Below are 16,980 nucleotides of genomic sequence, written 5' to 3'. Positions count from 1 at the left end.
CTGTGAAAGCCAGACTGGAGCTTGCTTTCAAAGGGGATTGTGATTTTCAGTATACACAGCTTGGATGGTTGCAGGTTCAAGGCCCATAAAGGGTTTTCCTCATTAAAAATAAGGAAATAAAAAAAATACACATATTTAGTATAGCTACAACCATAAAAGTCCAATCCATCAAAATCTAAAATGATTTTATCCAATCTGTAAACGGCATAATGAGAAAAAAAAAATCGAAACGTCAGAATTACGTTTTTTCAACCTCTGCCACTGTGCAATAAAAAGCGATCAAAACATCATATCTACCCAGGAATGGTATGAATAAGGGTACGGTTCCACTTGCATATAGCTTCTAATGTGAGAGCATTGCCAGTGATATGCTAATGACCCTCTGCTGCGTGCATCAGCTGAGGCTCATGCGGCTGTGATGTGATCTTGCAACCGCATCACAGGTGTGGAGAAGAGGGAGGAGCACTTTCTCCCCATCTCCTCCACTCCTGTCTCTGCGTAAATCGCACCGCGGTCGGATTACATGCGAGTGCAGTGCGATGTTTCACACGCTCCCATAGGCTTGTATGGGGGTGCGTGAGCCGAGACTTGTTGCCAAACGCAGCGTGCTGCGACTCATTCCGCATGCTGCTATGGCATGAGAAATCAATCGCAGATGGACACTGCCCCATAGTTTTACACTGGTGCGAGTGCAGTCCGATGTTTTATCGGATTGTACTCATCCATGCAAAACCCAAGTGGAACCGCACCCATAAATGTTGGCTCAGGGTGCAAAAATCAAGCCCACACACAACCACATCAACCAAAAAGTAAAACTGCTACAGGTCTTGGAAAATGGTGATACAAGCAAATTTATTTTAACAAATTTCAGAATTTTTGTTTCACCACTTAAGTATACATGTTTAGAATCAGCATAATTGTACTGACCTGGAGAATCATATTGCATGGTCAGCTTTACTCTATAATAAATATGGTAAATGAAAAAAAAAAGTGGAATTTTTTTTTAAGTTTTGCTGCACTTGGAATTTTTTCACACTTTCCAGCATGTCAAATAATAACATGAATGGTGTCATTCAAAGCACAACGTGTCCTTGAAAAGACAACAACAAGTCCTCATAAGATATGTGGGCAGAAAAATTAAAAAGCTATGGCTCTTGGAAGAAGGGGTGGAAAAAATGAAAACAGAAAAATGGGAAATGGCCTAGGCTGAAAGCTGCCTTGATTAGAGGGACCAAAGAAATGTAACCCCCCCCCCCCCAGTTTACAAACCTTCAATAATATAAAAATGTATATCAGCTCCCCCTACCATTAACCATGTCATTTATGTCACACAATGAAAGCCATTAAATTTCAAAATACCACAATTATGGGGGGGTTGTCACAAAAATCATACCAATAAAAGCTCGAACTCCAACCACAAAGCAAGTCCTCACATGGCAAAAGCAATGGAAGCATTTGAAGGTTCTGAGTCTTGGAATATGTCAGCAGAAACTAATATATATATATATCACTCTGGCTCCCCACCTTGAGAAAGCTTGACCTCGCGAAACGCGAGTCGGTTGGAGATCCTGGGCGTTTTTTAGGGACATTAGTGAGCTTCCTGGACAGCGTTCTGGCCTGCTGGATTTGGAGCACATCTCCAGGAAAACCTTATTGCACTTGCACTTTAGGTAAGAAACTGTTTACAAAGTCCTTCTGTGACCACATTGTCTGGAGGAGGATGTCGTGCTGCCTTTTTCCTACTACTTGATATTGGTAGTATTGGCTATACTCCCACCATGGTTTCCCCCTATTAGTGGGGATCCCATGGTGGAATCTAATGCTATAACCCCTTTACGCTGTCCTTGCTCTATACATTTCCTACTTTTTGCCTTGTTCTAAGTCTATTTGGTGAACAGCTTTATCTCCTATAAACATTCATTTTATGATTGATACACCTTTTGGCTGTTCTTACTTGACCATATTCATACTTTGGCATCTTGTCCCTTCCTCATATGGTAGTGTACCACCATATTTTATTAGTCCTGTGTTGTGTATGTCCTAATAAAAGTAACTGTAATTTTTGCACTTTACTCTTGTCCTCATGTGTATTAATATATCTTAAGTTGTATAATTAAAAGGGATCTAACATATACAAACAATAAGGAAATTGTTATTTGAGTTGCGATATTAAGAGGGCACACCAAATTTACACTGTTATACAAGCTTTACACTGACTACACTACATTGTATCAATGTGTCATATAAAAAATATTAATTTTGGATGAAGAAGAGGAAAAAAACAAGCAAAATATGAAAAGTTGTCGCAGGAGGAAGGGGTTAAATAATTCCTCACTATAAGGGCTCACTCACATAAGTGTATAACTCAGACGAGGGGTATATGATGTTTTATCTGATAGCGCTTGGCTCAATGTTATAATTTGCGGACGGCAGATCTGCGTTTTGATTCTCATGCCTATTCGGTATGAGAAAAAAAATTGCAGCATGCGGGTAGTGGCTCCGCAATTCGGATCATGGACATCTATACAAGGCTACAAACGAACGGCGAAAGGGAAGAGAAGGGAACCCTGTGTCTAGGGAAAGGGAAGATGATGACCCCTGTCCAAACCTACTGCTTGTCCCTGGGTCCCTCACCACTCTAGATAGGTTCCGCACCTATGCGTTGAGCCAGATACCTGACCCTAGGAATCTCTAGTTCTGGGCTTTAATTAGGGAATGGATGGGATTAGCTCTTAGTCAGCCACACTAAACACTATAGACTACACAAGGAGAACACACAGGGGAAAAATGCATGAACTACTTATCTACAGATGACACAGGTAGAAGATCAGCAAAGTTTTCAGCAACGATACCACAGAGGAGTACAAGCCTCCTGCTTGCATCCAAGGCTTGAATGAACTGAATATATCACCAGCAACAGTCTAAGGAAGGAAGGGATATTTAAGCACGAAGATAATGCTGATGATCAGCAGCTTGGTGGATGGCGAGCTCTTGCTGGGTCCAAAAGGGGGAGTGATGAATCCAACAGTAAAGCTACCTATACCAATGAACACTGATAACAAGAACAATGTAAAGTCAGCATTCTGAACAGCTAAATGCAGAGACCTTCTATGGCCAGAAACCACATAACTGTGTCACCCATGACACACTCGTGACAGGTATCGGACTGCAATGATGTCATCTGAGTGCAGTCTGATATACACAGGGACGGGCAATGGAGAAGATGGAGAAATTATGCTTTCTTTCTCCGCACCTGTGCTCCGATTTTCGCATGCGATAGAATCAGATCACAGTATAATGTCACTCGGCTCACGCTCGCAGCAGAGCTTGATCCAAATGTCAATATCATAACTGATCCGATTGTCTCGTCAGAGAGAATCCTCACTCGTGTGAGTGCAGCCTAATGTTGCCTTACCTATTAGCGATTTCTTATTGGAGCTTTTCCCTAAGATATGACATATTGTGGCTCTGAAGGTGGAGACTTGACAATCTTAACTTTGCCCAATGTGTCCAGTTCACGAATGACACATAATAGATACATATCTGAATTACTAAACAAGCTGCATTATGTAAGAAGTGACCTGTATACAGCATTAATGTGGATTTTGTAATACTCTTTTTACAGGTGGCCGGGAAAATAAGATGCCGATTCTCATCTCTAAGATATTCAAGGGCCTGGCTGCTGACTTGACAGGTGCACTTTACGTGGGTGATGCAATCTTGTCTGTGAATGGAGCAGACTTATCTGAAGCCACCCATGATGATGCCGTGCAAGCTCTGAAGAAGACTGGAAAAGAGGTGGTGCTGGAAGGTAACCTTCTACGGGCCAAGAGCAAAGGATTCTGGGAATAATAATGGAAGGGGCTAATGGTGTAGTGCTGTGAAGACATGGGGAGTTATCTAATGCTATACAGATATTTAAGGCGGTGTGAGATTGGATATTTGGTTGTAGTTTGCCTCTCCCCCACTGCTTGGCTGTGGCCAGGAATTCCTCCTGCCTCTGATGATTCCCTCACAGCTGTTAAGGGAACTTGTACATTCCAGGGATGATGGGAGGGGAACGTGGGAGGCCTGGAACAGAAAAGCAAAGGGCTGCACCCGAGAATCACACATAGGAAAGATGTATATTGATCATTAGGACCATATCCTTCAACAATTATAGTTCAAATGAAAGATGATATATGATGTTTTCCTGCGTAATTTCAACGTAAATTCAGATTTACACCTAATCCAAGTACTAGAAAAAAGCAAAATGGTGGCCAGGCCGGGCTATTTTACTGTATTTAAAATGAAGGAGTTAAAAAAAGCGAAAAAAATAATGTTGACTTTTCCTCGGTACTCACCTCGTCCACGCAACTCCCCACTTGATCGTGTCAGTCCAGACTTTGCTCACTGGCTGCTGAGCTTCCATTGAGGTCTTTGGTGCCTCTTTGGCCCACTTGTCGTCACGACGTCATGATTTTGCAATGTCAAGGGGAAGCCAAAGATCTGACGCAACCCGACACGTAAAGAAGACTGGTGGCCTGTAAGAGAAGACCAGGAAGAAATGATCAAGCAGGAAGCTAAGCGGACAAGGTGAGGACCTGGAAGAAGTGAATATCCATTTCCTTCTCTTCCTCCCTACATTATGTTATCCTGTGGGCTCTGGAGATAGCTCTTAACATAATACATATTTGATCCTCATCTAATGTAAATTGAATTTACAGGCCAAATTCGAGAGAACTGATGAATCTGAATTTCGGCACATTCTTTCATCAAGACTGCCTTAAAGAGTTTCCTATATGGAAAATACATGAATGAAACTAATATGTCTATTTGTGATCATGTTAACAAAAATGTACACAATGCCGTCATCACAGACAGGTTTCGGATTTCCAAGTACCCGGTTAGTGAATATCCTTGAATAAATTGGAGCTAAGAGTAGCTACAAATGGCGCCCCTCTCTGGAGAACCCAACACGTTCATATCACACAAACAGCCTATTGATTTTATTAAACCACATGCAATGCTTCAATCCCCCTATGGTGGCGCTGCAGGGGATAGGAGCACTTGTTGATTAGTTTCCCCACAGATTTTAGAAAGGTCAAACACTTTACATTTTTGGGACCCCTTGATTTTTTTTTTCTTTTAATATATCCTATTAAAGAGAATCTGTCATCAGGGTTTTGCCAACTAATCTGAGAGCAGCATAGTGTAGAAACAGAGACCCTGATTCCAGTTTTGTGTCACTTATTGCTCTACTTTATGTTATACTGTATCATTGTTTTATCACCAGAAAATTATCACTTGAGGAAAAGTAAATGTTTTGCCATGTAGTCCTCTAAATTCATGAGCTTTCTGCCTATGAACAGTGTACAATGAAAGCTGGCAATCGATGATGTGGGAAGAGCAATGGTATTCAGTAAACTGGTAGATCTACAGCAAAAAAAACCAAAAACCCGTAATTTTGTCAAAACTGCAGCAAGCAGCCCAGTCAGTGATACATTTGCTGGAAGCAGGATCTCTGTTCCCACATCATGCTCAGATGGAATAGCAAAAACCTGGTGAAAATTTCACTTTACTATGACATCAAGTAAAAAAAAAAGCTGCTCCCAAGATTTCTTGTCCCTTCTCCACCCTCAGCACATGAGCTGACACCCTGAGTAATTAGACTGGTTTCTGTGGCCGCATGTCTTGACATCCGCATGAGCTCTAGGTGTAATACAGTAGATGCCTTGCATCCAGTTTAACAATTGGCACAGATGGAATTTATACTGACAGGGGCGAAACTACATTATTTATAGGGGTTGCAATCGCATCCGATCCCTGGAGCTTAGGGGGCCAAAAAAGATCATTTGGACTATATGAAAAGGCCAATGCTATTAAGACTTATAATTCGGGGACCAGAGCCAATTGGATTTTTTCATTAGGGCTCATGAGCTTTTCACTTGTTTTATGTAAACGTTATTACTATTTTTTTTTATTCTAATGATCTTAACTTTCTATACAGCTTTTACAGAGACAGCCTGGGGAGGTCACACAGATATCCCACCGTCCCACCACTGCCACCAATTTGGCACAGTCACAGCGAGGGGGGTCACAAAAATATCCCACCACTACCATAAATTTGTCACGAAGAGCACTTCGCTGCTCTAAGTCGTCAGGACAATACGCAATTGGCTGACTTTTGAAATATATACAGTCATATGGAAAAGTTTGGGCACCCCTATTAATGTTAACCTTTTTTCTTTATAACAATTTGGGTTTTTGCAATAGCTATTTCAGTTTCATATATCTAATAACCGATGGACTGAGTAATATTTCTGGATTGAAATGAGGTTTATTGTACTAACAGAAAATGTGCAATCCGCATTTAAACAAAATTTGACCAGTGCAAAACTATGGGCACCTCAACATAAAAGTGACATTAATATTTTGTAGATCCTCCTTTTGCAAAAATAACAGCCTCTAGTCGCTTCCTGTAGCTTTTAATGAGTTCCTGGATCCTGGATGAAGGTATACTTGACCATTCCTGTTTACAAAACAATTCCAGTTCAGTTAAGTTTGATGGTCGCCGAGCATGGACAGCACGCTTCAAATCATCCCACAGATTTTCAATGATATTCAGGTCTGGGGACTGGGATGGCCATTCCAGAACATTGTAATTGTTCCTCTGCATGAATGCCTGAGTAGATTTGAAGCAGTGTTTTGGATCATTGTCTTACTGAAATATCCATCCCCTGCGTAACTTCAACTTCGTCACTGATTCTTGCACATTATTGTCAAGAATCTGCTGATACTGAGTTGAATCCATGCGACCCTCAACTTTAACAAGATTCCCGATGCCGGCATTGGCCACACAGCCCCAAAGCATGATGGAACCTCCACCAAATTTTACTGTGGGTAGCAAGTGCTTTTCTTGGAATGCTGTGTTTTTTTGCCTCCATGCATAACGCCTTTTTGTATGACCAAACAACTCAATCTTTGTTTCATCAGTCCACAGGACCTTCTTCCAAAATGTAACTGGCTTGTCCAAATGCGTTTTTGCATGCCTCAGGCGACTCTGTTTGTGGCGTGCTTGCAGAAACGGCTTCTTTCGCATCACTCTCCCATACAGCTTCTCCTTGTGCAACATGCGCTGTATTGTTGACCGATGCACATTGACACCATCTGCAGCAAGATGAAGCTGCAGGTCTTTGGAGGTAGTCTGTGGATTGTCCTAGACTGTTCTCACCATTCTTCTTCTCTGCCTTTCTGATATTTTTCTTGGCCTGCCACTTCTGGGCTTAACAAGAACTGTACCTGTGTTCTTCCATTTCCTTACTATGTTCCTCACAGTGGAAACTGACAGTTTAAATCTCTGAGAACTTTTTGTATCCTTCCCCTGAACAACTATGCAAAACCCAAATTGTTATAAAGAAAAAAGGTGAACATTAATAGGGGTGCCCAAACTTTTTCATATGACTGTGTATATATATTCATACAGTGCCTTGTGAAAGTATTCGGCCCCCCTTGACTTTTTCAACCTTCTCCCACATTTCAGGCTTCAAGCATAAAGATAAAAATTTTAATGTTATGGTGAAGAATCAACAACAGGTGGGACACAATTGTGAAGTTGAAAGAAATTTATTGCTTATTTTAAACTTTTTTAAAAATGAAATACCTCAAAAGTGGGGTGTGCAATATTATTCATCCCCTTTACGTTAATACTTTGTAGCACCACCTTTTGCTGCGATTACAGCTGCAAGTCACTTGAGGTATGTCTGTATCAGTTTTGCACATCGAGAGACTGAAATTCTTGCCCATTCTTCCTTTGCAAACAGCTCGAGCTGAGTGAGGTTGGATGGAGAGCGTTTGTGAACAGCAGTTTTCAGCTCTTTCCACAGATTCTCGATTGGATTCAGGTCTAGACTTTGACTTGGCCATTCTAACACCTGGATACGTTTATTTGTGAACCATTCCATTGTAGATTTTGCTTTATGTTTGGGATCATTGTCTTGTTGGAAGACAAATCTCCGTCCCAGTCTCAGGTCTTTTGCAGACTTCAACAGGTTTTCTTCAAGAATGGTCCTGTATTTGGTTCCAGTAATCTTCCCATCAATTTTAGCCATCTTCCCTGTCCCTGCTGAAGCAAAGCAGGCCCAAACCATGATGCTGCCACCACCATGTTTGACAGTGGGGATGGTGTGTTCAGGGTGATGAGCTGTTTTGCTTTTACGCCAAACATATCGTTTGGCATTGTGCCCAAGAAGTTTAATTTTGGTTTCATCTGACCAGAGCACCTTCTTCTACATGTTTGGTGTGTCTCCCAGGTGGCTTGTTGCAAATTTTAAACAACATTTTTTATGTATATCTCTGAGAAATGGCTTTCTTCTTCCCCCACTGTTCCATAAAGGCCAGATTTGTGCAGTGTACGACTGATTGTTGTCCTATGGACAGACTCTCCCACCTCATCTATAGATCTCTGCAGTTCATCCAGACTGATCATGGGCTTCTTGGCTGCATCTCTGATCAGTCTTCTCCTTGTTTGAGATTACATTTTTAAGGGACAGCCGGGTCTTGGTAGATTTGCAGTGGTATGATACTCCTTCCATTTCAGTATGATCACTTGCACAGTGCTCCTAGGGATGTTTAAAGTTTTGGAAATCTTCTTGCAACCAAATCCGGCTTTAAACTTTTCCACAACAGTATCACGGACCTGCCTGTTGTGTTCCTTGGTCTTCATGATGCTCTCTGTGCTTTAAACAGAACACTGAGACTATCACAGAGCAGGTGCATTTATACAGAGACTTGATTACACACAGGTGAATTATATTTATCATCATCAGTCATTTAGGACAACATTGGATCATTCCGAGATCCTCAATGAACTTCTGGAGTGAGTTTGCTGCACTGAAAGTAAAAGGACCGAATAATATTGCACGCCCCAATTTTCAGTTTTTTATTTTTTACAAAAATTTATAAAAAGCAATAAATTTCATTCTCCTTCACAATTGTGTCCGACTTGTTGTTGATTCTTCACCATAAAATTATTTATTTTTATTTTTATGTTTGAAGCCTGAAATGTGCGGAAAGGTTGATAAATTCAAGGGGAACGAATACTTTCTCAAGGCACTGTATATATATGTATACCTCGATACAGTCACTGCCAACTCTACAATAACAAAAGGAACTACTACTAGCTGCCACCACCAGTCATTTTACTGGCTGATTGTACACCTCTTACAGGTAGCGTATGGCGTTAGAGATGCAGTTTATAGAGCAAGAGGAGTGATACTATTGCATTTTATATATTTTATCTGACAGTAGGCAGTGTTTATGAAAACATACAATATTGTAATATATTACAAAGGGGAACAAAACAATACAGCATATAAAATTACGTAAAAGAAAAGGGATAAACAAAAGAAAATGATTAAACTTGATGTCACTGAAATGGCTCAGAGCTTAAAAGAGTGAGGTGATCCTTAGGGGAAAACTACACAACCCACAGCAAGCTGTACATTCCAAGTACTGACAAATCACCACACCCAATTTCTTCTTTTATTAAATCAAAGTTCCACTTACATACCTCCCATTGAGGAGCTCATGTGGTGGTTTGTTTTGGGATGTCCTCGACCCTTTAGAATTCTATAAGATCCCCAACTTACACCACCTGGAGGTGGTAGATATTGTCGTTATCTGTCTTATGGCGATTTCATCTTAATATAGAGAGGAAACGTATTATAGCATCATTTATCGGACTAATATTACTTTGGAATTGATGTGCTGATTGCACAATTATAGAAATATATGCATGTTCTTCCCCTGGTAATCACAATGTCAAAAATCTATCTCCCGTAAATATTGGATTGATGCAAAATCCAAATATTCATATTTGGACTCCGGAGACAGAGTGTCTACAAAAGATGCATTCATGATAGGAAACGTATGCCTGGGAAGTCAGCTCTCTTCCACTGCGTTAACAAATCTCAGACTTGTGACTCTTTTCCAGCAAATTTCCCTGCTGTAATTACCTGGCCATTGCAGGGGCCTGCTACTTCAATGGAAGTCGGGGTGTTAGATCTCTTTTTTCTTCTCTTGTTATAATTAGTCTCATATGTTTAGTGTGGGTGTGGACATGTCCACTTTCCAGAGATTCCTTATGGATTTTCATTTCTCTCTTTGACAACAGGTTATCCATCAAAACGTCTGTTGCATTATAATTGTACATTTCCTTTATAACACTAGAGCTCTTCCCTGTAACATAAGTTAATTGACAACAGTATCCCCAAATACAGGGGGAAATAACCATGTGACACAATCCATAGACCATAGCTGACCATAGACATGAGCTGTCTGACAAATGGACGTCGAATTGTTTGCTTGTACTTTTATCCATTAACATTTACAATCATGCATACACAGTCATGGCAGAAAATGTTGGCACTCATAAAAATGTTCCATAAATTGAAGTATTTCTCCAAGAACATTATTGCAATTACACTTGTTTTGTCATAAAATGTTTATTTCGTAAATGTTTATTTCCTTAGTGTGCATTGGAAAAACACACAAAAAAAGAAAAAAAGGCGAATTGCAGTTAATTTTACACAAAACCCCTAAAATGGGGTAAAATTGTTGACACCATGATCTTACTACTTGGTTGCACTTCCTTTGGAATAAATAACTGCAATCAATCGCTTTCTATAACCATCAACAAGCTTCTTACATCCCTAAACTGGAATTTGAGACCACTCTTCTTTTGTAAACTGCTCCAGGTCTCTCATATTTGAAGGGCACTGCCTCAAAACAGCAATTTTAACAGCTCCCCACATATGTTCAATGGGATTTAGATCCAGACTCATTGCTGGTCACTTCAGAACTTTCCAGCACTTTGCTTCCATTTATTTCTAGGTGCTTCTTGAAGTATGTTTGGGGTCATTGTCTTGCTGGAAGGCCCAATACCTAGGATGCAAACCCAGCTTTCTGAAACTGGACACTACATTGCAACACAAAATCCTTTGGTAATCTTCAGATTTCATGATGCCCTGCACACAATTAAGGCACCCAGTGCCAGAGGCTGCAAAACAACCCAAAAATATATTTGAACCTCCACCATATTTGACTGTAGGTACTGTGTTATTTTCCTTGTAGGCCTTATTCCATTTTCGGTAAACAGTAGAATAATGTGCTTTACCAAAAAAGCTTTATCATCTCGTATCCACATAACACTTTCCTAGAAGGATTTTGGCAAACTGCAGTCTACCTTTTTTATGTCTCTGTGTCAGCAGTAAGCAGTGCAGTCCTCTTGGGTCTCCTTCCATAGCGTTTCTTTTCATTCAAATGTCGATGGATAGTTCATTCTGACACTGATGCACCCTGAGCCTGCAGGGCAGCTTGAATTTCTTTGGAACTTGATTGGGACTGCTTATCCATCATGAGGACTATCCTGCATTGCAAGTTTTCATAAATTTTCTCTGCCATCCATGTCCAGGAAGATTAGCTACAGTGCCATGGGTTGTAAACTTCTTGATTATATTGCGCACAAGAGACAAAGGAACCTCAAGATCTCTAGAAATTGACTTCTAACCTTCAGATTGTTGATATTTTTAAACAATTTTGATTGTCAAGGTCTCAGTTCTCTTCTTTCTGTTCTCCACGCTTAGTGTGGCAGACACAGACCCACAAAGCCAAGACGGAGTCAACTTCTCCCTTTTTTTCTGGTTTCAGGTGTTCTTTTCATATTGCCCACCCCTGTTACTTGCCACAGGTGCATTTTAACGAGCATCACATGCTTGAAACAAAAGTTGTTTACCTAAAATTTTGTACACGTGCCAACAATTTTGTCCAGACCATTTTTGGGATTTTTTGTGAAATTACCGTATGTCCAATTTTTTTTCTGTTTTTTTTTGTGTGTTGTTACAATACCCAGACAAAAAATAAACATGTGTATAACAAAACATGTGCAATTGCAAAAAATTCTGGGATAAATATTTCATTTTCTGGAATAATTTGAAGGATAACAAACTGTATTTAGATGCAAACGGGGGGAGAGGGGGCAGAAGGAAAAACACAGAAAAGTTTAAAAGGTAAAATTACTCTTTCCTTCTCTCATGGGTGTCCAAATATCACTGAAAGCTGAAACCCTGCTGTGTAACAGGCACAGCATGAAATGGTGGCACGCCAGATTAAAAGGGTTTTCTGTGTAGCATATCGTTAGAGCTGGAGTCTGGCGGAATGGCGGATTTTAGTGTGACAAAACTTTTTACACTTTGATAATGTTTTTGTTCCTGTCCTTTTATATATTTTTAACTTAAAGGGGTCCTATTGCATTTTATATTGCTGGCCTATGCTTCAGATAGGTCATCAATATCAGATTGATGGTGGTATGATACATGGCACTCCTACCATTCAGCTGCTATTAGCTTTGTTTGCTGCTGGATGTAGACGGATCACCATAGCTTTGTACACTTCTTAAAGGGTACTTCAGATCAGCTCCTATTCTCCACACTAGGAGCTGACTTGCAGTCCCCGACAGCATCCACTATATTATGTATAGAGCAGTATGGTTTCACTCTCTATACTGTATATGGATGCCTCTCTAACTAATAACAGCTGCTCGGTGCAGGTGCCGGGTGTTGGACCCCCACCGATATGAGACTGGTGAACTATGCACAGCATAGATCATCAATATCAAATGCCAGTAACCCCTTTAATGAAATTGTTTTATATATCCTTAGTGAATAGATTGTATTTGGATTTCACAGAGTTATTTTCTCATTAGAAGGAATGTCAATGACACCGAGATGAGATTTCCAAGATCTTCTAATGTCAGTGGCATGTTGGTTGGCCACATCATACCATAACAGTGACCCATTTAAAGGTCATCTCCATTTAGCAGCAAAGCATGATAAAAATAGTGACATATCATACAGGTCAGTTCTTTCCAGGCCCAAACCCATTCTCAAGTTAATGTAAGCTGTCTTCTTCTGCCTAGGATACTAGGCAAAACTGTATACAGTTCTAGACTGTAAGAAGTAGAGTGACAACTCTTAGTAGGATCTATACAGAGGGAGAAAAACCACAAAGAACTATATCAAAAAAACACCAAAAAGGAGCCAAGACAAATGATATGTGCACACACAGAATGTGGTGAGCCTTCTTCATAAAGATGGCTGCAGCCGAGGTGCAAGATGCTGATGTCACAGCCACTCAACCTCCACACTAGGGGGGAGAGGCGGCTGCTTAGCATAAGACATGCACACTAATAAGGCTTGCACTGGGAGCCCATCATATAATGAGTGAAATGCACAGTGTCTGAACTGTGACCTATAAATGACGCCAGAAACCCAGGTCAGGCGGGCAAAACAGCACTATATAGGTGCATCTCGCACGGATACACGAGACGCACAGTGTCTGAATAATGGCCTATAAATGACGCACAACACCAGGTCCAGGCGGGTCAGTTAGCACTATGAGTACATAACACATGACAGGCTCACCATTTAACCACCTGAATTCAAAAGGTCCACACACATCCTGCAAAAATGGATAAAATGTGCCATACCTCAAATAGTGAGATATTAGTTTATATTTTGGCCCAAAATATGTAAGCTTTTTCTAACTAATTCAGTGTAGGGACTCGCAAGTGTGAGAATCCTTGACGAACGGATTGCGAGCTTACATATTTTGGGCCAAAATATAAACTAATATCTCACTATTTGAGGTATGGCACATTGTATCCATTTTTGCAGGATGTGTGTGGACCTTTTGAATTCAGGTGGTTAAATGGTGAGCCTGTCATGTGTTATGTACTCATACCTCCCAACCGTCCCGGATTCTGCGGGACTTGCACGATTTATCAGGGCTGTCCCGCACTCCCGCGGCTCACAGCTGATGTCCCGGCTCCTCCCCTCAGTGGAGTGAATAAATTAAATTAAATTATCATCAGCTCTGGATTTTCGGGGCGGCCGGGACTCGAACTCGTGGAGCTGTGATTCATTGTTTCAAAGGCAGCAGCTTTACCACTGAGCTACTGCCTGTATTGAAAGCAATAGGAAGATTTTGTTATCTTGACCTCTATACTGCAGGTGAGACACCAGAAGCAGGTTATGCAGCTGCAAAGATGGAGGGCTGAATGGAGGGATAGAGGGATGAAAGGAGGGATAGAGGGAGGGATGGATGAATGGAGGGATAGAGGGATGAAAGGAGGGATAGAGGGAGGGATGGATGGATGATAGAGGGATGAATGGAGGGATTAATGGAGGGATAGAGGGATGAAAAGAGGGATAGAGGGATGGATGGATGATAGAGGGATGAATGGAGGGATAGAGGGATGAAAGGAGGGATAGAGGGAGGGATGGATGAATGATAGAGGGATGAATAGAGGGATGAATGGAGGGATAGAAGGAGGGATGAATGGAGGGATAGAGGGATGGATAGATGGATGATAGAGGGATGAATGGAGGAATAGAGGGAGGGATGGAAGATAGAGGGATGAATGGAGGGATAGAGGGATGGATGGATGATAGAGGGATGAATGGAGGGATAGAAGGAGGGATGAATGGAGGGATAGAGGGATGAAAGGAGGGATAGAGGGATGGATGGATGATAGAGGGATGAATGGAGGAATGAATGGAGGGATAGAGGGAGGGATGGATGCATGGATGATAGAGGGATGAATGGAGGGATAGAGGGATGGATGGATGGATGATAGAGGGATGAATGGAGGGATAGAGGGAGGGATGGATGGATGATAGAGGGATGAATGGAGGGATAGAGGGAGGGATGAATGGAGGGATAGAGGCAGGGATGGATGGATGATAGAGGGATGAATGGAGGGATGAATGGAGGGATAGAGGGAGGGATGGATGGATGGATGATAGAGGGATGAATGGAGGGATAGAGGGATGAAAGTAGGGATAGAGAGAGGGATGGATGGATGATAGAGGGATGAATGGAGGGATAGAGGGAGGGATGGATGGATGATAGAGGGATGAATGGAGGGATAGAGGGAGGGATGGATGCATGGATGATAGAGGGATGAATGGAGGGATAGAGGCAGGGATGGATGGATGATAGAGGGATGAATGGAGGGATGAATGGAGGGTTAGAGGGAGGGATGGATGGATGATAGAGGGATGAATGGAGGGATAGAGGGATGAAAGTAGGGATAGAGAGAGGGATGGATGGATGATAGAGGGATGAATGGAGGGATAGAGGGAGGGATGGATGGATGATAGAGGGATGAATGGAGGGATGAATGGAGGGATAGAGGGAGGGATGGATGATAGAGGGATGAATGTAGGGATAGAGGCAGGGATGGATGGATGATAGAGGGATGAATGGAGGGATGAATGGAGGGATAGAGGGAGGGATGGATGGATGATAGTGGGATGAATGGAGGGATGATGGGAGGGATAGAAGGAGGGATGAATGGAGGGATAGAGGGATGAAAGGAGGGATAGAGGGAGGGATGGATGGATGATAGAGGGATGAATGGAGGGATGAATGGAGGGATAGAGGGAGGGATGGATGCATGGATGATAGAGGGATGAATGGAGGGATAGAGGGATGGATGGATGGATGCTAGAGGGATGAATGGAGGGATAGAGGGATGGATGGATGATAGAGGGATGAAAGGAGGGATAGAGGGATGGATGGATGATAGAGGGATGAATGGAGGGATAGAGGGAGGGATGGATGCATGGATGATAGAGGGATGAATGGAGGGATAGAGGGATGGATGGATGATAGAGGGATGAATGGAGGGATAGAGGGAGGGATGGATGATAGAGGGATGAATGGAGGGATAGAGGGAGGGATGAATGGAGGGATAGAGGCAGGGATGGATGGATGATAGAGGGATGAATGGAGGGATGAATGGAGGGATAGAGGGAGGGATGGATGGATGATAGAGGGATGAATGGAGGGATAGAGGGAGGGATGGATGGATGATAGAGGGATGAATGGAGGGATAGAGGGAGGGATGAATGGAGGGATAGAGGCAGGGATGGATGGATGATAGAGGGATGAATGAAGGGATAGAGGGAGGGATGAATGGAGGGATAGAGGCAGGGATGGATGGATGAATGGAGGGATGAATGGAGGGATGAATGGAGGGATAGAGGGAGGGATGGATGGATGGATGGATGGATGATAGAGGGATGGATAGAGGGATGGATGGATGGATAATAGAGGGATGAATGGAGGGATAGAGGGAGGGAGGGATGGATGGATGATAGAGGGATGAATGGAGGGATAGAGGGATGAAAGGAGGGATAGAGGGATGGATGGATGATAGAGGGATGAATGGAGGGATAGAGGGAGGGATGGATGGATGATAGAGGGATGAATGGAGGGATGAATGGAGGGATAGAAGGAGGGATGAATGGAGGGATAGAGGGATGAAAGGAGGGATAGAGGGAGGGATGGATGCATGGATGATAGAAGGATGAATGGAGGGATGAATGGAGGGATAGAGGGAGTGATGGATGAGGGATGAATGGAGGGATAGAGGGATGAATGGAGGGATAGAGGGAGGGATAGAGGGAGGGATGGATGGATGATAGAGGGATGAATGGAGGGATAGAGGGAGGGATGAATGGAGGGATAGAGGGAGGGATGGATGGATGATAGAGGGATGAATGGAGGGATGAATGGAGGGATAGAGGGAGGGATGGGTGGATGAATGGAGGGATGAATGGAGGGTTAGAGGGATGAATGGAGAGATGAATGGAGAGATAGAGGGAGGGATGGATGATAGTGGGATGGATGGAGGGATAGAGGGAGGGATGAATGGAGGGATAGAGGCAGGGATGGATGGATGATAGAGGGATGAATGGAGGGATGAATGGAGGGATAGAGGGAGGGATGGATGGATGATAGAGGGATGGATAGAGGGATGGATGGATGATAGAGGGATGAATGGAGGGATAGAGGGAGGGAGGGATGGATGATAGAGGGATGAATGGAGGGATAGAGGGATGAAAGGAGGGATAGAGGGATGGATGGATGATAGAG

At 42.4% G+C, this 16,980-nt stretch overlaps 1 protein-coding gene across 1 annotated transcript in view; it reads left to right on the top strand.

The window, feature by feature from the left end:
- SNTA1 (syntrophin alpha 1) overlaps positions 1 to 16,980 on the top strand; it is a 97,807-nt gene that overhangs the window by 39,423 nt on the left and 41,404 nt on the right. The window contains exon 2 of the mRNA XM_075349924.1: positions 3,626 to 3,811. Coding sequence (XP_075206039.1) covers positions 3,626 to 3,811 — 186 coding nt within the window. The remainder of the gene's footprint in view (positions 1 to 3,625; positions 3,812 to 16,980) is intronic.

The sequence above is a fragment of the Anomaloglossus baeobatrachus genome, chromosome 5 (assembly GCF_048569485.1).
Source record: "Anomaloglossus baeobatrachus isolate aAnoBae1 chromosome 5, aAnoBae1.hap1, whole genome shotgun sequence".
Lineage (NCBI taxonomy): Eukaryota > Metazoa > Chordata > Amphibia > Anura > Aromobatidae > Anomaloglossus > Anomaloglossus baeobatrachus.
This window is presented reverse-complemented; position numbering and strand designations above follow the sequence as displayed.